The 25,176-nt window shown below is 39.6% G+C and overlaps 1 protein-coding gene across 2 annotated transcripts; it reads left to right on the top strand.

The window, feature by feature from the left end:
• The first annotated feature begins 128 nt into the window (after nucleotides 1-128).
• LOC138952847 (uncharacterized protein C19orf47-like) lies at nucleotides 129-24,367 on the top strand. 2 transcript variants are annotated; one of them, XM_070324578.1, is made up of 8 exons: nucleotides 129-172; nucleotides 5,249-5,457; nucleotides 7,039-7,123; nucleotides 7,641-7,730; nucleotides 8,800-8,952; nucleotides 10,130-10,495; nucleotides 14,512-14,694; nucleotides 17,091-24,367. In XM_070324578.1, the coding sequence occupies exons 1-8, from the start codon at nucleotides 151-153 to the stop codon at nucleotides 17,243-17,245; spliced, it is 1,263 nt and encodes a 420-aa protein (XP_070180679.1). In that variant the 5' UTR covers nucleotides 129-150; the 3' UTR covers nucleotides 17,246-24,367. The 2 variants fall into 2 exon arrangements, with proteins under 2 accessions (XP_070180679.1, XP_070180680.1); XM_070324579.1 differs by lacking the exon at nucleotides 7,641-7,730.
• The last annotated feature ends 809 nt before the right edge of the window (nucleotides 24,368-25,176 follow it).

The following is a 25,176-nucleotide window of genomic DNA, read 5'->3' as shown; positions in this document are numbered from 1 at the left end:
TGGCTTTACTGGCAGTTTAAAAAAGTTACTACGGTTCTGTGAGAAACATATTTGTGATTAAATGACAGACAAATAAATTCTAAATAACATTTTTAGTATAAAGATAAAACTTGCTGTCTTTCGTCAGAGTTACCGCTTTGCAAGACGAAGATGGCGTCTGGAACAGAATCAGGTAAAAAAAAAATATATATTCTTGTCTCATTCGTGTTTGGTCAAATGTGAAGATACATACTGATCGAAATAACTATGGTTTGAAGTATACTTTCTTCCACTGTTAGTAAATATTTTCTGTATGGAAGTTGGAACGATGTATGCTTTTTTTTTCAATTTCAATTTTCATGCTACGTTAGACTTGCAGTGATTCCGTGCGTCGTTGAAGCCACTTTTGGTTTTGTTCGATCCAGAAAAGTAAGACTTACGATCGATGAGCAGCTGCTGTGAATAATCGGATTTCTCTCTTTGTACACACTGCTGTGTCTGCCCTGGGTATACTTGTGGGTGATTGAAATTGGTGTGAGACTGAGACCCCTACCTCTCTCCCTAGAGCTCTCCTTCAGTCCTTGTAGTTGTGGTTGTAAAATAAAGTTCAGTTCACTCTCTCTCTCTCTCTGTCTCTCTCTCTCTGTCTGTCTCTCTCTCTGTCTGTCTCTCTCTCTCTCTGTCTGTCTCTCTCTCTGTCTCTGTCTCTCTCTCTCTCTCTCTCTCTCTTCACTTTGTGCGTGAGAAAGGAAAGCACGGTATACAGTTGTTACCTGGAGCGAAATAAAAGAATTTTATGTGGTTTGCCGATGATATTGTTTTGATCTCATCGACACCAGTTGGACTGCAAAACCAGTTGAACAATTTAGAACATGCCTCTAGAAAGTTAGGACTGGATGTGAATTTGCACAAAACAAAATTATTGGTTTTTTAAAAAAGGTGGCCATTTAGCGGCTGGAGAGAAGTGCATGGTTTTATGAAAAGAAAGAGATTGAAATTGTGAACAGCTATAAAATATTTGGGATTTATATTCACAACAAGGCTGTCTTTGGATTCAGCATGTGCAGAATATGCCAGTAAAGCAAAAGGAAAAATTGTAGAATTGATGAAGACCATGTGTGCGTTACTGCCGTTAGGGAGCATGGACACTTCTGTTTTTTCAATTGTTTGACGCACAGGTAAAACCGATGCTCTTGTACGCCTCACAGATCTGGGGTATGAGAAGATTAGCCAGTATTGAGTCGGCCCATGTTTTTGCATGTAAGCGGCTTTTAAACGTCAGCGGAAAAACACCCAACCACCTACTATACGGCGACACAGGACGATATCCACTATAGCATAATTTCTTTTTTTAAATATTGGTTTAGAATTAAGAAAATGTCAGAGTGAAGATTTCCTAAACAAGTTCTCACAATGCTGGAGTCAAACCTGAATATGAAGGGAAATTGGTTGTGTTATATATATAAAAGAATGCCTTGGACATTATGGTTTTTAAAATGTGTATGAGAACGGAGTGGAAAATGAATCCGCCTTCCTTTTCAGTTTTAAAAAGAAAGTGATTAACCGTTTTAAGGGCAGGTGGGCCAGTGCAAAATTGACCAAATCGTTCAAAACACTGTTTTGGGTATTTTAGCAGATTATGTTTTCATAACATACCTATCATCCATGTGTGTCGGTGTTTTTGTCAAAAGTGTCCTATTTATCTGTCAATAAAGACAAAATGTGAACATGTGTGGCATTGATTGTCTTCTGTAGTCGATATTCCCCCGCCAAAAAATGTCTCATTTCAAAGGCTAGTTACAGCTTTGTCCACAGCAAAACAGTGCATTCACGACATACGAAACTGCGCAGCAGCTCTTGACCTATAACATGACATCAGTGTTTTGATGAATGTTCCATTCACTCAGCCACTAGTCCGTTGCAAAGGCAGCAATCGTAATCGAACGGAAATGTCCTTATTTGGAAGGTACTCGACATCCATTGGTTCGTTTCATAAACCGAAATCGGGAACCAGTTTACTTTGTGAGTGCGCATGCTCAGCTTACGAATTTTGCATACGGAAACTACCGAAGAGACTCTCGGCCATGACGGGAACACCCGAAGTTCACTCGGTTTTACAACATCCTGGTTACACATCAAACGATCGGTGACAACCGAAAGCGAATTTTTTCTTGAGAAACAACCTTTGATACGATAACAATGGCTCGAAATAAGAAAGAGGACAATGTCTTTATTAGTTCGGTTAGCAACAACAAGTAGTTCCGCTGGTACTAGGCCAAAGTTTGGATTCTGCCGGTGTTTCCGATACAGAGGAAAGCTTTGATCTCCACGCAGATCCACAGGTCGCCATTTCCGAACACGCCATGCAGCACACTTTTTAGGTCTCGGCACTGGCTTGCTTTGCGCTGAATTTGAGTCAGTTTCTGTGCAGTATCTCCTCGACAAGCAAGTTGAGCATTTGCTACGCAAAAAAACAAAAACAGGAGAAAGTATCCAACATCAGTCAGATTATCGGTAATGTTTGGTGGGCCTGCCATTTCACGAACGAAACTGGATCAGCAACTGTATCAATCTGCACTTTCGTAAATTCCGTCACTGTCTTGACGAACTGTGTCATTTTCTTCACCGCGATACACATGCAGTTCATTGCGAAGAGCTTCCTCAGTAAATCGTTCAGATTCCACGTACGATTTGTTGTCAAAAAACAACTCAAACGAAAGTTTCAAACTCATCATCCTCCATCTTGCTTGTCGAAGCACCAAAGTACTGTATCGATGTAAAAACAAAAGCAGAAAACTTAGAGGAAACCAACAAATCGACGAGATAACGGAAGGAAATAAGCCTCGTTCTGGCTCAAGTAAGTTACCGTTAAAAATACCGTTATTCTCGCATGCAAATACAAACGAGAATCGGGTCATTGATACACGTTTAGCGCTGGGGCAGTATCCCCATGCTGGTTGACAGAGGGAAAGAAGGGATGGACGCATAAATTCTCTGCTGGCGTGCTAAAGGCTAAGTAGTTTGCAATTCAAATAAACTAAGCTGTTCATTCATAACACAGTTTTGTCCTTGTATGTCTGTTTCAATAGTGTTTCTGTGGTGTTCAATCTTCAATGTCGTTTTTCTCAGTTCAGCCATTTTGCCTACGGTTACGTCTTGGGTTACGCGATTTCTCTGGCTGTAATTTAGCTAGAGCAATATTTTCTTTTGTAGTTTGTGCAGAATATAACATTCTGGGGGATTACGAAGGGATTTTGCTGAAATTTTATTATAGTCATATCCAGATTATTTCAAAAAATAATTTCGCAAGCGTTACCCTAAAGTTTGACAGTTGTAACAAAGAAGTGTTCCTAACTCCAAATATAAATATAATAAACAAGATCTGCTTCGTAATCCCCTAGAGCATACCCAGAAGGATAAAATAAAACAATAATTAGAAGTGTGACAATCACATCTGATGAAAATCCGTGTATCTCCTGTACTCCACTTTTGTCTGTATTTTGACTGTTTTTGTCGCGTAAAACAAAAACCAGCAACCGAAAATACAAAAAGTGACTATTCTTTGTCATCATTTGTTCATTTCTTTCATAAAATAACATTCAGACAAAATAAAACATTCAAAAAAACAAAAAAGGTAGTGCACTGGCCCACCTCCCCTTAAAGAAGAATGGTTAATCAAAATGAAATCAAGTGACAGATTTCAAAGTTACCAATTGTTTAGAATCTCTTTCAAAGCTGAACAGTATTTGAATGATATCACTATTAAAAAGTTCAGAGATGTGATGGTAAGATTTCGTTTTGGTATCAACGAACTACGAATAAATAAGAGGTTTCATCCTCTTCTGTTGGAAAGTAAAAGCTGCCCTTTCTGTCCTAACAATGTCGAAGACGAAAACCATGTTTTGTTTGAATGCTACATGTATACATGTATGAGGATATCAGAAAGAAGTATAATATCTGGACAGTAGGACACGATATTGAAAGCCTGTTTAGGAACCCTACCGTAGAACAAATTAGAAACGTTGCTATGTACATGTTTAATTCACTAAAGAGGCGAGAGGAACGTTTGGATTGATGTTGCTCACAGCACATGGATGCCGGATGCGTGTTGAACAGCTTTGATCTGTTTGTGTGTGTGTGTATTTGTATGCTCCGTTACATGATTGTCGCGTGTAATCCTTTTGCAATCACGTCTATTTTTCACCATGTTTGTGAATGGGTCGTCGGCATACACAATAAAATCAGTGTCAGTGACAGTGTCTCTCTAAAAAGATGCGACATTCTGGCTTGGTTTTGGACTTTTTATTGTTTATATATCATTAAATTTCAGTTACTGGTACGCACGCACTTAACAATTAACGTTCACATACATGTATATTATATATTTTATTTGGTGGTTTTTTGGCTCACGTAAGTGTAGCCTATGCAATGCTAATTTTTGTCTGTCTGTGCGTGTGTGATAGAAACATTAACATTTGACTGAACAACGAAATACGAATTTTACCGGGTTATTATCCAAGCAATAGCTTCAAAGTATTGAAGCAATGATCAACATTTCGTCGGCACGTATGTAGAGTCTGGAGTCTGGATGGTTTATTGATTAGGCCTTGGGCCCATTTCAATTCGGGGTGTACAAAGTTTCAACATTCATGCTTCATGAAAAATAATCATAGTAATATTAATCATAATAAAAATCATCATCATCGTTATGACAGTCGATAAAGTGTGTATCTAAAGAAAACGGGTGGTGGTGGGTTTTGGGGGGGTAAAAACAGGTGACTGATTTGTGTTGTGTATGTAGATCAGGTCAGGGGTCAAGGTTAGGTCAGATCGCGTGAAGGATTGTGGTATAGATTCACTTCTCAGTTCTAACCGAGCTGCATTCGCCGATTCGGGGAAGACGATTTCACATTGTTCGGTTTCGTAGCGGCTCCAGAAAAAATAGATAAAGAAGATACCTAAGGAGATTTCCTACAGGTTGATCTGCACAGCGTGTTTTCAGTGTCTGCGCGAGGAAGCGCTGTCGAAAGGGCAGTGTCGATCTCGGTGGCAGTCGTGTCCCCGTAACTCGTAAGTAGGCCACAGACAGACAGATCTAGATCTAACGTCTCCCACTCTTGCACCGTGTCTATGCTTACTGTGTGTGTGTATGTGTGACGGAGTGATTTGGTTTGTGTTACTGTTTGTCGATTTCTTACGGGAGCCTTGAAGGCTTCGCCTCTTGTTTCTTCTTAAACTCAAGTAAAATATTGTTTTGCTTTTTGAGCAGCTACAGAGACATCATATTGGATCAAGTTTTTCACGGAGGCTCAAATTCCAGCAGGAGATGCTGCTCATTATGCAGTGCTGTTCTCGGACAACCGCATTCAGCGGGGAATGTTGCTGGATCTTACCAAAGAGTACCTCATAGATATGGGCATAACCCGCCTGGGGGATGTCATTGCTGTCTTGAAACATGCCAAAGCTGTCCATAGTCAGGTAAGCTTTAGCTAGCAGGACTAGGCTGAAAGTAAAAAGGTTTACAGTTAGTCCAGGATACGTTCACATGGTCGTTTGGGAAATTTTAAAGGCAACATTTTTATATCTTGAGATACATGGAAAATTGTCTGTAAATTTATTAGATTTGATCAACTAAAATTATTGTTTCAAATGGATAATGTCACTATCTCATCTGGATTGAAAATATAAGCCAAAATGTCCTGGCTACAAACATTCTTCAGCCAAAGATCTCCTACGTGTCAAAACTATCGGACAGTCAAACGATCAGGGGTCAGAAATATGTGTCGATGACAGTAGACCTAGGCCTGAGAACAGCACTGTCACATTACTGCAGGGAATAATGATGCACTAGAAAACTTGCACTTTACTGGTTAACTTGAATGGTGATTTTTTTTCCTCAAATTGCATATTATATACAGGTATGGAAATTGTCCGCTGAAAGGCAAATTTCTGCCAAATTTATTTTTTGTTCCGTCGAAAAAATAAATGGGGGAGGCAAAAATGGTTCTAAATACTGAATTTAATGGCAAACTTGGAGTTTAGATGACACCAAATTGCACCAATTGGGTTCTTTGGAGAAAAAAAATCCGGGAGGACATGCCCCCGAACTCCCCTAGCAGGGCTAGGCGCTTTGCACCGTCGACTTTGCCATTACTTACAAATTTTCAGCCTTTTTTACTTTTTTCAATTCCCATGCCTGTATATAGGTCCAATTCATTCTTCTTACTCGGCGTGACGTTATCAAATGGATCGGCTAGCTTTAGCTCTAAGGGGCACAACTCCGCTCATACTCTCTTCGCGCCGCCATATTGGATGCCGTCTTTGTTAGTTTTCTTCATTGCACTCTTGTTCTTTTTGCGTATTTCACTGTGTATGCAGACAAAATGAAGAAAACTGTGCATGCATGAGTCCAAAAGGGATCTGCCTTTTTAACACAACAGCACAACATAAAAAGTAAAGCAAGAATACATTATTATATTCATTTATTTATTCTTTATCTCAAATTACCATGCAGACAGTGCACCAAAATTCACAAGATAAAGCTCTCAAGACAGGCAAATGAGGTACAATGCAGCTCAGGTAACTACTGCAAAGTATAATTTTCAAAGCATCCTATCACAGTATTCACTCTAAAGGCACAACCGATGGACAATTGTTGATTAGCGCACTGCACACAGCAAAAAATAACCAGTTATAATCGTCTTCTCCGCTCAGTAACTTCCTTCCAGTTGTCACCCTGATGGTAAACAACTTTAGGGATCCTAAAGTGTGCCTGCTGACTGCAGTTTTTGGCCACACAACGTGTCATTTTCACTTTTGTCGAGTCGCCACCCAACGCTCAAGCACTGTCAGAGATCGTGCAAGGCATCCAACATGGCGGCGGATGACCAATTCCAGAGAGTTACGACCCGTGATTCTCATACCGCGCGCGCCGAGTAGAAATGCTGTTGTTAACTTGAGTTTCTGCAATGGGCCTATATATATATATATATATGTATGTATTTTTGAATGCAAGACACTAAAAATGGTTTTCTTCAGTTTGTTTGTTTTGTTGCTCAGGATGCAAAGGATAAAGTGCTGAAGGGAGCAAAATTCACAAGTCCAGCTTCAAGTGCATCAGCATCTCCACTTCGCAGATCAACAGGTATAGGTAATCCTGCAGGGATCTCATTGGCATTGTTATTTTTAACATAGCATTATTTAAATGCAACTATGTTTTGAGTATTTTTCTCACTCTGACTTTCAGCAACCAAAGTTGATTTTCTGGTCACATGTGGGAACAAGACGTCAACATGTTTGGTTTGAATATTACTTGTTACAAAACTTACAGTAGTTGGATCCATCTTTCTTAAAACATGGCTCTTCATATAAGTTATAACTCTGCGGGAACATGGCTACAAAGAAAGATTTGTCGTTTTGCTTTCCCAGCTGTACAGGATTAATTAATGACTAATGTTCTTTTGATGGTGGTTCCCCATGATGTGGTTTACATCAGGTTTGTTTGTCTCTGTTATTGTTAATTTGTTTTTTTGTTTGTAAGATGATCTGATTCGAGAACAGACGATGGTGAAAAATGTTTTCTCCCTGTACACCACTCATCAGTCGGTTTTGTATTTTTATTTCACAAATGCTTTCAGCTAATATTGTAGTATGTTTGACAGCTGCCAGTCGGATGGTTGGTCACCATCTTGCCAAGACACCTGACTCGGGCCCCATGAACCAACTCCCACCTAAACCCCAAGTAACCACTAGTAAGTGTCAGATTGCAAAAGGCATTGACAAGTAGTGTTTGTAGGTTTTTACTTCTGACAGCAGAAAGTGTAAATTTTTACGTATGTGTAGTTTTTACGAATAACATCAGTTACTGAGTGAGTGCAGCTTCTACGTGACAGCAATAGGTGTAGCTTTTACGTATGACAGCAGCTGTGTCGATTCGTATGTCTTTCAGCAGAAAAGGAATGCAGTTTGCTTTGGATGAATTGTGAACTTTATTGTGGTAAGATCTGTTAAGATGGTAACAGAAATTCTGTGTATGTGGTTATATTGCTGTTATGCTTTAAAATTAGATTAATCTGGATGGCAACACTGTCAGGTTATAATGGTTTTCTGGTTTACCTTATGAACCTTGTGACAGAGATTAATATTTTTCCTTGAGTGAGGAAGAAAACGTGTGATACAACTTTTAAAAGAACACCTTTTACATCAATTGGTTGCATTTATTTATTTTTAACACATTCTCACTTGCTTCTTACCGGCACAGTTGGCCTAGTGGTAAGGCGTCCGCCCCGTGATCGGGAGGTCGTGGGTTCGAACCCCGGCCGGGTCATCCCTGCGCCTTGAGTCCGAGTCTGGAGATACGCGCGCGATATAAGACTTCATATATAACATACCTAAGACTTTAAAATTGGCAATCTAGTGGCTGCTCCGCCTGGCGTCTGGCATTATGAGGTTAGTGCTAGGACTGGTTGGTCCGGTGTCAGAATAATGTGACTGGGTGAGACATGAAGCCTGTGCTGCGACTTCTGTCTTGTGTGTGGCGCACGTTAAATGTCAAAGCAGCACCGCCCTGATATGGCCCTTCGTGGTCGGCTGGGCGTTAAGCAAACAAACAAACAAACACTTGCTTCTTCCATTTGAAAGTCCAATCTTAGGGGGACTAACCGCTTGTAAAAGAGCACTGAAATCAAAACAGATGTATCAGAAAGTATCTTTTTTAGTGAAAAGAACACCGTCCTTTGTGCCCATCTCTATTCCCTGATCCTAAGCGAGCCACTTTTTTTAAAATCTGTTTTGATGACCCTACCTGTTTGTACTTTGCAGATAGCGCAGGAAAGAGTTCGGTGTTTGACCGACTGGGGTCGGATTCGCCAGGATCAGGAAACAGTCCCAAGACCGGTGGCCCTGGAGACTCTGTCTTTAATCGCCTTGGAGGAAAAGGTGCTCTGAAACGATCAACCTCTTCTGCTTCACCAGGTATGAGAACAGTACATAGGTGTTCATGTCATGCACATGAACACTTGAAATGAGATTTGTCTCAACCTTTGGGCTATGGTTGTAGACACTATGATCACTGCACTTTGCTTATTATTCTCTCAGGTGCCAGGAGATTGGTTCCGCAGAACTCACACATCGTATGCTTTAGAGCGCTTACTTCCCTTTGTTTCTCAGATATCACTACAGTCACCCATCTTGTTTCAAATCTATCTTTTTATAGGTTACCCAACTTACTGGGCATAAAGATTTACTGGGTACTCCCTATGGACAGGCTGGTGGTACTAGAGGGGGATTTTACATTTGACCTGGAGCTCAAGCTCATTCACTTCTTGTATTTGCCGCATTGTTTTTTGTTTCCCAGCTTGTTAAGAATGACAAATTGTGAAAATGATGACATGTATAAAAAAACCTTTCGCTGCCAATCAAAACTTGCGTATGTGCATTCCTGACTGCCAGGGAATATTGGAGTTCGGGGTGTAATAATTCACAAAAAATTCTAGCTCCAAACTGGCAGTAGGTAGGTAAGTAAAACCTATGTTATTTTTAAGGGAAATTGAACCAAGAATCTGTTTTTAGTGCCTAATCATGGAAATAATAATTAGTTTGGCTTATAATGATGTTTGAATATGAACTTTTGAAAAATCAGTCCGGCGCATCTTCCGGTGCCTGTGGATCAAACACAGGTGGCTGTTTTGCTCGCTCCAAGAAAGGATTATAATCACTATCATCTACCTCTTTCCGACGAATCATCCGAAAGAAGATCTCCCCCTTCCCCTGTCAGTATCCATAATCATTTGCACCGCCAGTAGCGTCAGTCCGGCTTTGTTTTTCCCTACTAGGGCCCGGTCGACTGTCACCGTCAGCCATTTTGACGAGTCGAGATTTCTCTCCCCTACCCTGTCGCCAAGGCCAAAAATAGCCTTCAGACGCAAAACCGCGTCACCATTTATGTTTATTCATGAGAATGAGGTATCCTACCAAGCCATTGGCTGCTATTTTTGTGTCAGCAGTGACATAGCATTTCTGGAAAATATCGGAACGGAGAAGACGGGTTTAGACGGGTAAACCCGTCTTAAGGCGCTGCGGCTGCACAAGCGCATGACGGGTATACCCGTCCTAAGGCAGTCAAGTGGTTAATTGTCTTTGTTACTTTCAGCTGACAGTGACGATGAAGGTGTCGCCCAGAGCCCCTTGGAGTATCAGGGCATTATGAAGTATCCCACAGTAGCCAAGAAATCTGCTGTTGTGCCACGCAAGAAGGTCAGGGTCACAGTAGATGATTCTGTCAAGGTAACTGGGCTGGACAACTTCAAGGTCACAGGGCTGGACAACTTCAAGGTCACTGGCCGTGACCGGGCCAGGGTCAGCCCCAAGCCAAGCAGTTTTGATATGAGCGACATTCAGTCCTTGAAGGTCCAAGTGTCCAGTACGACCGCCACTCCAAAGGCCAAGGCAAAGCGACGGACCACAATGCCCGTCACCAGCTCTTTGGATGACATGCTTGCTTCTGCTAAGATTTTATGTAAGGATATTAGATCTCTTTGTTTGGTTTGTTTTTCTCTTCAAATAGTTGGGCGTTTCTTTTATCAAGCTGGTAGCAGGGTCTTTTTCATTACGTGACTATTTGTTTCTTCACTTGTTTTTAAATTAATGTGAATATGGTACCAACCTATATAGCTTTTCTCTTAATTGTTTTTGACTCCCCTGAGTAATCAAAGGAGTCTGAGGAATGGGCAGTGTTAGGCCGGCCGGCCGGCTGTAGACAAAAAACTTAACGTTGGGGTTATCTCGGATGATTTTGAAGCTAGAGCTTTGAAACTTTGCACACTTCTAGGGTTTAATGATCTCCCGACATGACTCCAGTTAGGTTGACCCTCAGGTGGGGTCACAGCGGGGTAATGTACTGTTCCTAAAAACTCAACATTGAGGATTTCTCTGATGTTTTTGAAGCTAGAGCCTCCAAATTGCACACTTGTAGGTATTGGTGATCTTTAGGCATGTTTTGGTCACATTTAAAGGTCACAACATGAAATGTTTGCTGGAAAAGATCAATCACTACTAAACAAAATATCCACTGAGCTAACAAGGAAATAAGTCTCCACTTCATCAATATATGATGTCATTGTTTGATTTGAGCTCACAGCTTAGTGTTTAGGGTAATTTGATGTCATTGTGTCACAAATGAGGTCACTTTAAGTTTTTGAGGACACATTTTTACATTTAGTCAAGTTTTGACTAAATGTTTTAACATAGAGGGGGAATCGAGACGAGGGTCGTGGTGTATGTGTGTGTGTGTGTGTCTGTGCGTGTGTGTGTGTAGAGCGATTCAGACAAAACTACTGGACCGATCTTAATGAAATTTGACATGAGAGTTCCTGGGAATGATATCCCCGGACGTTTTTTTCTTTTTTTCGATAAATACTTTTGATGACATCATATCCGGCTTTTTGTAAAAGTTGAGGCGGCACTGTCACACCCTCATTTTCCAATCAAATTGATTGAAATTTTTGTAAAGCAATCTTCGACGAAGGCCGGATTTCGGTATTGCATTTCCAGACCTGTTTACCAGTACGATTTGGGCGTATTTTGTACGCCAAATTATTATCAGTACGCAAATACGCGACACACGCACAAAATGCGCATAAGAAAAAGTCTAGAATACGTTTTCCGGTGTTGGTGTGCTGATTACGGGATGGTACACAAACACGTTTGCACCCACGCGTGCGTTTTCCCTAGCCCATATGGCTTTGCTTGCAAAGTACACCAACTTTTTGAAAAATACACTCAACTTTTTGAAAAAGTACTCTTGCCTCAGGTTTAGGGTAAACAGGTCTGCATTTCAGCTTGGTGGCTTAAAAATTAATTAATGACTTTGGTCATTAAAAATCTGAAAATTGTAATAAATTTTTTTTTATATAAAACGATCCAAATTCATCTTATTCTACATCATTTCCTGATTCGAAAAACATATAAATATGTTATATTTGGATTAAAAACAATCTCTGAAAATTAAAAATATAAAAATTATGATCAAAATAAAATTTCCGAAATCGCTTTTAAAAACATTTTCATCTTATTCCTTGTCGGTTCCTGATTCCAAAAACATATAGATATGATATGTTTGGATTAAAAACACGCTCAGAAAGTTAAAACGAAGAGAGGTACAGAAAAGCGTGCTATGCAGCACAGCGAAACCACTACCGCGCTTAACAGGCTCATCAGTTTCACTCCGTTTTGCACAAGCGGCGGACTACGCTCATTGTGAAAAAATGCAGTGCGGTCAGTTTCATTCTGTGAGTTCCACAGCTTGACTAAATGTAGTAATTTTGCCTTACGCGACTTCTTGTTGTCTTGGTCAGCCAAGTATCAATCCTGTCAATTTGGATGCAACTGGGTCAAAATGTTATTAATGCTGCGTCGCCCAAAACAAATAACGGTTTTGGGTGTGACGAAAAAAAGAACAGGGCCGGAGTGCTATGTAAATTATGAGCAATTCTTCTAAATCCATTTAAAAAATATGACACTACCAGACTGTTTCCGCATATTGAGCCAGAATTTTTTGTTATGGCAAATCGATGTTGCAGTTCTGGAGCAAATGATCAAAATTTCTTTGCGAATTTGCGTTCAAACGTGTTTTTCCCATAATATAACAATGCACAGCTTGAAAATATTGCCAAGAACAAATCTACGGTACTTCGAAGAAAGAAGAATAACAACATTCTTGTCCATTACGACTTGCAATTTACCGTGTGCGCTGTAAAATCTCCCTACCTTCAAAGCAGACGAAAAGCAGACATCTTCATTTACTTCCAAGGGAGAAATTGTTGGTCATAAAGTCTTGCAGGACCCAAACATACTTCAGCACGCTTTCTTTTCTTGTCATATTCAGTTGCTTTGCAAAAATAAAATGTCATTGGTTTTCTCAACTTGTCAAGTCAATCAAAACGACCACAGAACTGGAAAATGACACTGATTGAAATACGAAAGATTTTTGATGATTAAAGTTTAAATGACGTCATGTGGTCACACCTATCTCGAGAACTAAGCGTCGCTCAGAACCAGCGCCCTTCCATTATATGGTTTATTTTGTGTTTCTGTTATTTTCTTTTTCTCTCAAAATTTGGAGGGTGTTGAGTATGAGGTTAGTGATGTTGTTGGTGGGGGGGGGGGGGGGGGGGGGTGTAAGTTTGTTTATGGAATTTTCTTAGGGTTGAATAACTAAATGAATTGATATGTCAGGTCGCATGAGGATCAAGTTTGGGGCAATTTTCAATTTGCAGTAGTGTTTGCGACCTAGCGCATGGTGGCCGCCATTGTTAGTCGTGGCTTTCCCCTTTGTAGGGGAACAACAAACTTCTGGTATTTTTTGACAAGAATTAAGAAAAGTGTCATCACAACTGCATCAAATGTATCATTGCGTCATTTTTTTTAACCAAAGGCATGTAATCGCTTCTCGTTTTTTTTGACAGCTGAAATTGATTGTGAATCTCTTGCTGTCTCTGCGGAAAGAAAAATTGGATAGGGTAAAATTTTCCTAGCGGTGTAGCATACATGTGCAAACTTGTTTTACTGAGGATTTGCTTTCGCAAAGTGAGTAGCTGCAGCTAAGTTATGGCGAACAGGGCTTCTGTGTGCTGATCAGTCCTGCGAAGCAATCCATGTTGTAGTAGAGTTTCCACATTTTTTGTACACATGTTGTTAATCGGAAGTTCATCGTCCCCCAACAAACCTTCACCTTGGGTCTGTTGATTATGCTGGGTCACGGGGTCGTGCAAGTGGTCAATAGCAGGACAAATCCATGTTCTCTTGTACAGAGTCTTCTATTGGAGTGAGGTGGGGGTCTCAAAAGGGAAGGAGTCTTCAATGTCTTTTGCAAATTTGACAAAGGGGTGTGGTATAAAGCATTTGCTTTTCTTGTTAGTGCATGCCTCTATCAACCATAATATCTGATGGTATGTTTGCTGGTAGATCTGTGGTATCTAGTTGACCAGAGACATTTTGGTCTACTGACATTTTGTTCATGTCTTGGTTTGGCTATTTGAAACTGTGATGCTTCAGTCACTTAGAGAAGCAGGTAGTAATTATGCAGATAGCTTTGCAGCATCTTGAAAACCAGATATTTGAGCCTACACACTAATTTATTGCAGCTTTCTACTGTGCTCTGAAAGAGTGTTTTGCTGTAATAGACAATGTTTGGAAATAACTCTGTTGTGTTTGCATGGGTTGTGAAAGAGTGAATACTCTTGCTTCTATTCAGGCAAACTTTCCCACGTGACATTTTAGGCCAGCCACTGGTGAGGGGGGGGGTCTGAAACACGTGGACAAAAATCTGGTGTGGAAAGTTTGCCTCAATGAAAGCAAGAATATTCACTCTTACACAACCCATACAAACCCAAAGTTATTCCCGGAGTTCATCTAATAAACATTTCCATTAAATAACCTTTCTTGTTTTTTCATTCATGATTTTGGAGCGTTAGAGGTATATCTGTTTCAGATTTCTGCTGATAACGTTAATCACCATTTATTTTCTGCTGACAGCCATCCAAAAAGAGGAGGTGACAACAACAACTACGAAACCAGCGGCCAGAAGATCCCAGGGTATGCTGTCAATGGACGCCCCTGAGTCAGCCAACGTCAAGACACGTCTCGGTCACAAGGTTCAGACAGCCCCGGCCAGTAGCACAACATCAGACTTTAGGCCCTCCGCCAAGAAACCGTCAGGTGAGGTTTCATTTTCAGATTAGGTTGGGAATATATGACGCTGTAAAGGGGGAAAAGGGAAGAATGTTGATGTTGTCTTTCTGTTAATTGATTCATTTTTTGCCTCTTTTGGGTTCTATGTGGCTGCGTGTACTGTTGCTTATGTATTTATTTTTTTGTATCTGATGTAACTGAACGGATGGTTTTGACAATCTTTTTTGGTTTGTTTCAGTCTACTTTTATTGTCTTTTCTTTATTTGCCGGTAGTGGATTGTTACAAACATTTTATTGCTTGATTGTGGTCTGGAGGTTGATTGCACAGTTAACCTGTACTTTAATAACTTCATAACTTTCAACTTAGTTTCAGACTGTACAAGTATCAGGTGTGACTTTTGTTTATGTGAACAGCTCAGATCATGGGTAATTTTAACACCTTCACATTTAAATGCTTATTTTATAGCCATCCATTGAATTGAGAAGAAAACAAAGCATACTAAACTGCTAAGCATGAATCAAACAATAAGAAAATAAAAAGAACCAACAGCATCGTTTTGTATGTGTGGGTAGTAAACACGTTTTATTTACAAAACACGGCGGAAAATGGCGACAAATTTGTTGCACAGCGACAGGTCACTTTCTTCAACCAAGGCCAGTACTTTCATACATGACAAAGGAAAGCAAATATGGCCTGAATGATAAAGTTATAGTGTTCCTTTGCGTGTCTGAGTGATAAACTGTTTTAACCAACTATCTTCTGAAACGTAATTGCACTCAGCAGATTTGTCTTCCGCTCATAACTTTCGTGTCACACGGTCTTTGCTACAAACAGATAGATCGCATTCTCGCAGAAAATCATTGACAACACAGACCAGTCATTTTTAGCATTGCATTTGGAAAGGGCTACTATTATAGTGTGTTTTAAGAAAGAAAAACATTACAGTATCGGCAGAACACGACCAAATGAGTTTTCGTGTCATAGCGTTATGGGCGTGAGATTGTGTTCTCACACTGTAGCAAAATCATTGACAACACAGACAAGTCAGTTTTAGCATAGACATTGGGAAAGGCTACTATTATAGTGTGTTTTAGGAAAGAAAAACATTATAGTATCAGCAGAACACGACCAAATCATGACAAATGAGTTTGCGTTTTGGGCGTTATGGGCGTTTTTTCACACTGCAGATCATATCTCAAAAACTACGGAGTGGATCTTTATGAAATTTGATATGGATATTTTTGACTGGATTTTCTCATAGAAGGTTTTTCCGTTTATTGATAGGACAGTTTGATGACGTCATATTTTACCGTTTGCCAAAAGGTCGAGGCAGCACTTTCACAGTTACAGTTTTTCATCAATTTGATCGAATTTCTTATCACACAATCTCAGATCTAGGCCGGATTATGGGATTGCATTTCAGTTTGGTCACTTAAAGTTTTGTTATTGAAATGTTTGTTCGAAATATGTCATTTTTTCAAATTTTTAAAAACTAATATTTGAAACAAAAAATTTATATTAGTGTATTCCCTATTGCGTCCTGTATCTAAAACTATATAGTTTTGTTGTTTTGTATTGATAATTATGCTTAAAAATGAAGAAAACCGATAAATAACCACTATCTTTATTTATGAAAAAAGACACTTAAAAACAACTTCTATCTATTCCTTACCATTTTCTGATTCCAAATATATATAGTTTCATGGTGTTTGACGTTGAAAATAGGCTAAAACTTAACAAACTCGGATCGTTGAATGGAAATTATACTTCCAAGCTCCGTGCAGCTGACAACATGATAAAAACACGTCATTTTAAGTGTGGAACACGCTCATGACGTCATACTGAAAGGTGATGAATTATGGCTTCACCTTGCGATGTTTCATTTCAAACATGGTAACATTTTTAAAGGGGTTTCTTTCTCAGATTTCTGTTTGCCCTCTGTCTGTCTCTCTATGTCTCCGTCTGTCTGACTGATTCAATTAAATGTGTAATTACTTAGTTTTGCAAAAGTCAAACTAAGTATGATATACCTAATTGATTCAGGTCTCTAAATTCTTATTGTAAAATTGTGAGTTTTATTTAAAACAAATTTAATTGGTGTTTTAAACTCAATAATGGGGCATGCTGTGATGAGCAGAAGAATGTGTGTTTACGAGCAGAAAAAGCCCATCAAAGTCAAGAATCGTGTTTTTCTTTTTTCTATTTTCACCGTGTAGCTTCCTACAGACACTATGCAACAGTGTGGTACCACTTACAGTGCAATATCTTGTACTTTGTTTTTGACGTCTGTGCAACACTTCATTGACCCATGATCTGAGCTGTTCACCTATATGCCTGAGAACAATCACACTTCTAAACCTCATAGAACTGCTGACTTTTTCTTGAAATTGCTGAACGTGTTCAAAATATTTGTCCTCCACAGCCAGTGACGTGAGATCACGATTAGGAGCAAAAAGCCCCCAACAGAAGGCTTCGACCAGCAAACTGACCGTCACCGCCAGTGTCTCCGCACAGTCCAAGGCCAGCTCTGCTTCAGGAGTCTTCAGTCGCCTTGGCAAAAAGACTGCAGTGTCATGATGGCGCCAACTCCAGTTTCTGTCTCCACAGTGGTCTTCGGTTTCTCTGGATCTGACAGTGTTCAGTCGTAGAGTATCATAGTGTGTGCTGTTTCTATGGGACTTTCTGAATGGTCAAGTATGTGCTGTTGTGTGAATTGCTCATGGAGGATGCTGATACATGGGGTGGTTGGTTTTTTTTAGAAGAATGATATTGTGAGACATATTTTCAGGTGTTGCAGTATGTTAACTTGCAGTCACTGTGTCGGTTTTGGTTTTGAATGTTTAGACCAGGGCCTTTGTCAACTTTGAGTTGCCGAGGTTGGAGTGTTTGTAACAATGGCGAAAGTGTTTCATAGATTATGATTTGCACTGCTGACAGACTAACATACAAAGTAGATGAAATGGTAGTAATACTTAATAATGACTATAACAAAAGAGTGAACTAAAATGGGGTGATTCTTCCGATGAATGTGTATACATGTATTGTTATTCCATAGAAACATGTCAATATTGCACACATATCTGCATTGTGTTTACTTCCACTCGTAAAATGGGCATTCTGTTTCACATTTTTCCAGTCTTGCATCCTCACCAATTTCAGTGATAACACTGTCATGCTTGCTAGCAAGGCTCTTTCTGACAGATTTAAGGGCTCATTGATAGTTTATTTGATAATTCAGCTATCAGTTGTACCATCCCTTAATCAGCACACCAACACCGGAAAACGTATTCTAAACTTTTTCTTATGCGTATTTTGTGCGTGTGTCGCGTATTTGCGTACCGATAATAATTTGGCGTACAAAATACGCCCAAATTGTACTGGTAAAGAGGTCTGCATTAGGTTCAAGAAAAATGGAAGAGGGGAAAACCACTGTTGGGAAAAAGTTTAGAATACGTTTTCCGGTGTTGGTGTGCTGATTAAGGGATGGTACAACTGATAGTGGTTTCGGTCGAAGGGAGATAACCATGACAGCGAGTCTTCAGCTGTGGAAACATTGTTCAGTTGTTGGCACGTGCGATCGTCTGGACAATCGTGGCAAAATGAAGCGCTAAAATGTGTCAGTTTCGGATGACTGTACCAAGTCTAAGCAGCAGAAGCAGCAGATTTTCTTGGAGAAATATAAGAAAGAGCCAGGAATTGTGGAGTCTACTATGGGAAAAAGTCATGCACACTGCAAGTATAGTAAATCAGATTTCTCCGTTGCCCATGCTGGGAAATATGACATCGAACGACACTGCATTTCCAAAACTCACCTGGACAAGGTTGCTGCAAAGAAATCCGCTGAAAGCTGCCAAGGAATTATGAAGTTCATTCCCGCAAAGGAAATCCTGCCAGAAGAAAAGGCTGTAGTCCGTGCTGAAGCAATGTTTTCTGAGATGATTGTAAAAATGAACTTGCCACTGTCAACCGCAGATGTTATTTCACGAACTTCATCTTTTCATTATCAATCTGTTTGGAAGACACTGGTTATAATGCTATAAACTGACAGGTAAATAAAATTGTTTTATCCCTGTTGTATTGGAAGGAGTTAAATTCTGAAGGTGTTCACAAGACATGCTATTCTTACACAAACACGTTTGCACCCACGCGTACATTTTCCCTAGCCCATATGGCTTTGCTTGCAAAGTACACCAACTTTTTGAAAAATACACTCAACTTTTTGGGAAAGTACTCTTGCCTCGGGTTTAGGGTAAACAGGTCTGCTAATGGTACACATATTTTAGCACAGGCATATAACAAGTTGCAGAAAATGTAACACATGCCCCGGGAAACCTAATGCTTTTGCAACTCTCACAACTGTCTGCATGGTTTGAAGAGTTTAGAATACATGTAGTAGAATATGAACAGGCAAATTGTCTGCGGTTACAAAACAAAAACCATATCACCCTTTACAGTGACAATTTTTATATAAATACTTTGTATGTATTCATTGTTTTGCTGCTTGATTCTAGACTGTATTATGGAAAACAACTGCCTTGTACTGTTATGACTGCGAAAGAAAATTGTGTCAGCAAGTAGGAGAATCATGACATATAGTAGGTAGGTCCACTCATTTTTTCAAAATTACTTCAAGTATGTAATTTGTTGCTGGCGTGTAGTCGGCATGCTAACTAAGAAGGTTGTAAAATTTCAAGGATGTATGACAAATAGTTTCAGAGATATGGACGTTGAAAGTTTCCATTATTTGGCGTTCTATATTTGCTATTTTGCGTTGTTGGTCAGTTTTGCGTCGACGCAGCGCTTGCAATTTTTGTTGTAGAAATGCAAAATTTTCTGGATACACCGACATACACATAGTGTATACCTTGATTTTTTTTCTAAGCTGTATCTTTGTAATGTGGTGAAATGGGCCCCAAAAATGACAAAAAATCGCAAAAATCACAATGGTCAAAAAATGAAATTTTGACTTTTTTTGAAAATATTTACTTTTAATGTTACAAAACGTTGGCGGGGCTTATTTATAAAAAAAATTTAAAAAATGTATTAGCTTTATAATGTAGTAAAATCACAGAAAAGCGAAACAAATGCTAAAATAACTCAACATCGTAAAAATGTGAAAATAACGTGAAGACAAAATACGTTTACCGAGTACTAATTTTATATCTTCATACCACAAATACCTAGGACTTCCACTAAGAAATCATATGTATATTCAAAAGCAGGCTTGAATTAAAATTAAAATTAAATCAACAAAAATATGGTTGCACCGACACGCATGTGGATCTGAATATTTTCACCATCATTAATTAAAACGTTTCATAACCTGTATCATTTTAAGACCCGACTTTATGGAAAAAATCAAAAGCATTTTTGAAATTGAATAGCTGTTTTATAAATTGAAAGTTACATGAAGACATTGACATTGCGACATCAGGTGCTATATACAAAGACAACAACATTCACATGCTCATATTTATGTAGAATTTACAGCCTAGAATTAATACTCAGCAGGGCTCCCCACAGACACTCGTCCTAGATGGTCCCGGGACTCCCACTTTTATTGTTCTGAGGGTCAATAATGGACCCCCTACGTGGAGTTTTAGAGGGTCAATAATGGACCCCCTACGTGGAGTTTTAGAGGGTCAATAATGGACCCCCTACGTGGAGTTTTAGAGGGTCAATAATGGACCCCCTACGTGGAGTTTTAGAGGGTCAATAATGGACCCCCTACGTGGAGTTTTAGAGGGTCAATAATGGACCCCCTACGTGGAGTTTTAGAGAGTCCAAAAAGAGCCCATGGTCCCGAAACTACCTGTGGTTACATAAAGCATTGTTATCGCGAACATTGTGATCAAAGGGTTTTTTTCATCAGAATATTCGAAGAGTACACTTCAACCTAACCTTGTTAAATGGAACACACACAGCGTTTTGCATATCGTTCAGGTGTAACACGAGAAAATGACTCCCACAAGATTTTTACTCCGGGGTGTGTGTGCGTGTGTGTATGTGTTTGTATGTATTTTTGCGAGTGCATGCCTGCCTGTGTGTGCGTGCGTGCAGGTATAATTGTGCGTTTGTTTACGTGTGTGTGTGTACCCCCCGTGGGTTAGGGGGAAGAATTTACCCGATGCTCCCCAGCATGTCATAAGAGGTGACTAACGGATTCTGTTTCTCCTTTTACCCTTGTTAAGTGTTTCTTGTATAGAATATAGTCAATGTTTGTAAAGATTTTAGTCAAGCAGTATGTAAGAAATGTTAAGTCCTTTGTACTGGAAACTTGCATTCTCCCAGTAAGGTCATATATTGTACTACGTTGCAAGCCCCTGGAGCAATTTTTTGATTAGTGCTTTTGTGAACAAGAAACAATTAATAAAAGACGCTCGCGCTGGACCCGAGTACTCTTCAGACTGGCTCGCTCAATAAATATAAATGTTTGGAATGTCTGTGGTGTGAATGTTGGTTTCTGACCAGAAATGCAGATCTATCTGTGGCCGATTCATAGATTCAACCTACAAACTGCGACCTCATCTGTGATCAGATATGTTTCGACAAGCATTAAACGGATGAAATTAACCACATGCAGTTTATTCTTCAGAAAAATGCAGCGATACGCACCCCAAAAAATGGGTTGGGTTCGGTGATTTGTACATAAACGTCTTCCTCGCGATAGATTCGCTTATTATTTTGTCTTATGAAGCCGTCATCAACACGAACACAATGATTGCAGAAGCAAACTCTGTACCTACACGACCGAGACACAAGACTGATTATTTCACAGCTGCAATGAGAATAGAGAACAAAGACGTTTTGGGTAAGCTTACTCACGTCAGGTCTTCACTGACAAGCTAGGAACAGACGAAAAATTCCGAACAAAAGTAAATGACGTCAAAGTCTCTTTCGCTTTGCGTGTAACTTTGTCATGATGTATTTTTGTGTGACGCGTTCGGCTGTTCTATCAGGTCAATGGCTGCGTGTTGCCCCGCCGGTGTGAACTCCTCCTACGGCCAAGTCGTTTTTGTGGTTTATTTCGCATTTAGGTCCCAGGTAACATTATGAAGTTTTAATACGATCAATCGGACCTATTATCAAGTTAGTGTATCAACTTTTGAACGAACTGCGCCCAGTAGTTTCCCAGCAATAAGCTGTTAAGTGGAGACAGACAGACACACAATTAAAGTCTGCTGAGCCCTAGTACTAGCGTACTCGGGGACAAGTGGCTCTATCCCCTGTCCCCCCTTTCCCCGTCGCGATATAACCTTGAACAGTTGAAAACGACGTTAAACACCAAATAAAGACAGAAGAAAGAAAGAAAGTGTGTGTGTGTGTGGGTGTGTGCGCGCCTGTGTGTGTGTGTGTCTTTTGCTCTTAATCTCTCTCTCTCTCTCTCTCTCTCTCTCTCTCTGTATCTGTGCGTCCCAAGGACAGATTGTAAGAAAAGGCGTAGCCTTAAATCTTAATCCTTGTTAAATAAAGTTCAATTCAATTCAATTCTCTCTCTGAAAATGAGCACTAAGTTGTTTTTCATTGACTGTTTTCAATGCATTGTTGCAGTAAAAGCTCTTCTATGCAGTATGATAATACTAAGAAGGGGAATGTAAAATTGCCAGCATGTCAGATTCCAAATATAAGAAGCAAACATTCAAATATAAGAGTGCCGCCCCTGTGTGTGTGTGTGTGTGTGTGTGATTCGCAACCCAAACCAATCACGATTTGTTCAGTCAAAAGCAAAGTCATGTATATAAAAAGACGTGTGCCCAAAAAACATCGACCCCAAACACACGCTGTTTGGTTTAGATCCAGTCATAGCTTCACCCACATTGAACCAAACGTGAGCCATCGAGGACCCACGCAACTTCAAGGCCATTTTGAAAAAGACGTCACGATGTTACCGCAGATCTAGTTGGTTTTGTATTTGCGTCACAGCAAAGAAACGAAGCAAATTACTGGCTTTTATGGCACTCTGAAAAATTGTTCATGAGGCGAATTTTCAGGAAATATATCATTGAGGTTTTAAATCAATGGCATTGCTGGGGTATACTGCTTCAAACACAAGCCAAAGGTTAGAAATTTATCCCATTTTAGCGCTTTTTACGGCCAAAATAGGGTGTCCTTTCCTACGGGTTTGTTGAAAAATCACTTCGGGGGAAGTTCTTAAACATTATGTACCATGCCAAATTATACATCGTTGGAAAGAGCAATGCCTGCGCTTTATTCTGACCGAGGGTATACTGCATTCATTTGATACGCTCTAATCTACACTTGAATGAAAAAGGGCAATATTTGAGTCTTTCTTGCATGTAAAAAATTGTAATACCCCGAACCAGCTTACAGTCCATCCTCTTACCTTTCGTTCCATGTGTATTTGGTAACTGTCTGTACGTATAGATTAAAGGGTGCCCCCGAAACGATTTGTAAACACAACATTTGCAGGCTTCAAACCCGCTATTGAAAAGCTTAACCACGCGCGTTTTAGATCTATTTTCTTGGTTGACTAAAACTGTCAGATATGCCCAAGGCCGCATCGCAGATAAAAATTAATACCACAGTCGGAAGGCTCAGGGATTGTTTTACAAGATATGTAGATTTTGTTCTTCTAATCCTAGTGGATTTGAAGAAATGGCGAGTTGGAAATGCCCATTTTTCGCTAAAAACGCAACTGTTTCCTTGTCGCAAAGAAGGAGTGGACCTACCTACATATAGCAACATATGCTTTTGATGTCTTTTAGATTTTTACCTGTATGTGAATTGTTCACGTGTGACTGAAAGAAAAACAGAGACCCCCCTCTCCCCCACCCATCTGACAGAATTCTTCTTACTGTATAAATATTCAGGCCTGGGAATGATACGCCTTTCGTCGTAAATACGACGAAGTCCTTTCCTAATTGTATAAGAAAAGAGCCTCTGTGTGCCCTTAAAAATGCTTAAAATGCAACATTTTCCCATCAGTACGCCCAAAGCACTTTTACTCATTCCCAGGCCTGAATATTAGTCACACATTTTGCATTGGTTTTGAAGTGTACAATTTTAAACTCACAGATCTGTACCAGTTTTAATGGTTAGGCTGTTTTGTACAACTCACAAGATCTATGTTTTACCTTAAAACACTGAAAGTAATGTTTAAATTGCCATACTGTTAAAATAAAATAAAAAAGAAGAAAAATGTTATGTGCTCCTTCTGATACGCCAGGTTGGTTCAGTAGGTCATGGTGTAGGCCAGTCAGTCAGTTCTTGTCCTAAATTACAAGTCACCACACACACAATAAAAGTTAACTGGCTTGTCCTGATATCAAATGTATGCTTGGAAATTTTTTGTGCCCAAAATTGCAGTTGTTTTTTTGGTGTGTTTTTTTGCAAAAAAAGATGAGCATTTTAATACATATTCCCAAGTTGAATTTTGTGTGTGTGGCATTTGGCATATTGTGTTCAGCAACTGACAAAACTGCACAGATATGCCAAATCACTTTTTTTGTAAATGCATGTATGGTAGACATATGACTAGTTGTGAAAACAGGTTGTCTCTAAAGAGAGACTCCCGACATTGTACATTGAAATCTTCAGATGTTTCTCTGCATTCTAAATGTTGAGAATTCTTGGATCATTTACCTCATTAAGAATCTAATGTGATTTACAACTATTTGTTGCAGTCACCATGTTGTTCAGGAAAGCCTTCAACAATATTAAAATATGTTCATGTGTGAAGCGATGTTTCCTTCAGTTTGAATTAGTTTGAATGCTGTAAGAAGATGTCTACACAAAGTATGGAGTGAACGTGAACAGATGCGGGTCAAGTGTCATAGGCAGGTTTAGTGCAATATTTTACCGTTTTAGTTCTTGTTTAAATAACAGCAGGCCAGTCATGCTTTGCTTTTATCTTAGCTCAAAGTAAAAGATAAAGTCTTAAATGCGCTTGTGGGACCTGCTGGTGGCAATGTGACTTTTCCATGTCTTCACTCACAAAAGTAATTGTAGCCTGCAGTTTTCTTCTGATGCAAAGCTTGGTTCCACTCATGAATTCTTTTCTGTATTTTATGGACTAGATCAAATAATAAGCGCACTACTTACAAGTTAGGTCATTGATAAGGATGAAAGTTAGTTATCATTTGTCTGAGGTGCCAGTCAGCTTAGTTCTTCATAGATCTAGCTTACGGTCTGTATTTTAATGGATCGCTTACTTCCCTTTTTTAAGGGATCTTGTCATTAGGGCTATGGCCTCATTTTCTGATTCCTATAGTTTCAAGGAAAGGTGATGTATAGATTGGAGAAGGTAGAGTGTATACTTGCCGTGGTTCGTATTTGACAAAAAGTTGTATATCTCTTGTTCACAAGTGAGCCTAAACTTCCAAGAGCAGGTGTTCTAATCTAACAGCCCCTGACATTTTATAGCCAGTGCTTCACAACACTGAGATTTCAAGAGCATGATGTTCTGTTAAAGATGTGACAGACTCTGAATCCAGGGCTCAGTTGTTTTCTCAAACAAAACAAAATTTGCACTGTGACAAGCTATCTTT

This window comes from Littorina saxatilis, linkage group LG17 (assembly GCF_037325665.1).
Source record: "Littorina saxatilis isolate snail1 linkage group LG17, US_GU_Lsax_2.0, whole genome shotgun sequence".
In the NCBI taxonomy this organism is placed as follows: domain Eukaryota; kingdom Metazoa; phylum Mollusca; class Gastropoda; order Littorinimorpha; family Littorinidae; genus Littorina; species Littorina saxatilis.
This window is presented reverse-complemented; position numbering and strand designations above follow the sequence as displayed.

What these genes read in the sequence shown, in the direction of transcription:
- LOC138952847 (XM_070324578.1), top strand. Translation starts at nt 151, where the DNA reads ATGGCGTCTGGAACAGAATCAG. An exon ending in CCAAAGCTGTCCATAGTCAG is followed by an intron (nt 5,458 to 7,038) that starts GTAAGCTTTAGC and finishes TTTGTTGCTCAG; the next exon opens with GATGCAAAGGATAAAGTGCT. An exon ending in TAAACCCCAAGTAACCACTA is followed by an intron (nt 7,731 to 8,799) that starts GTAAGTGTCAGA and finishes TGTACTTTGCAG; the next exon opens with ATAGCGCAGGAAAGAGTTCG.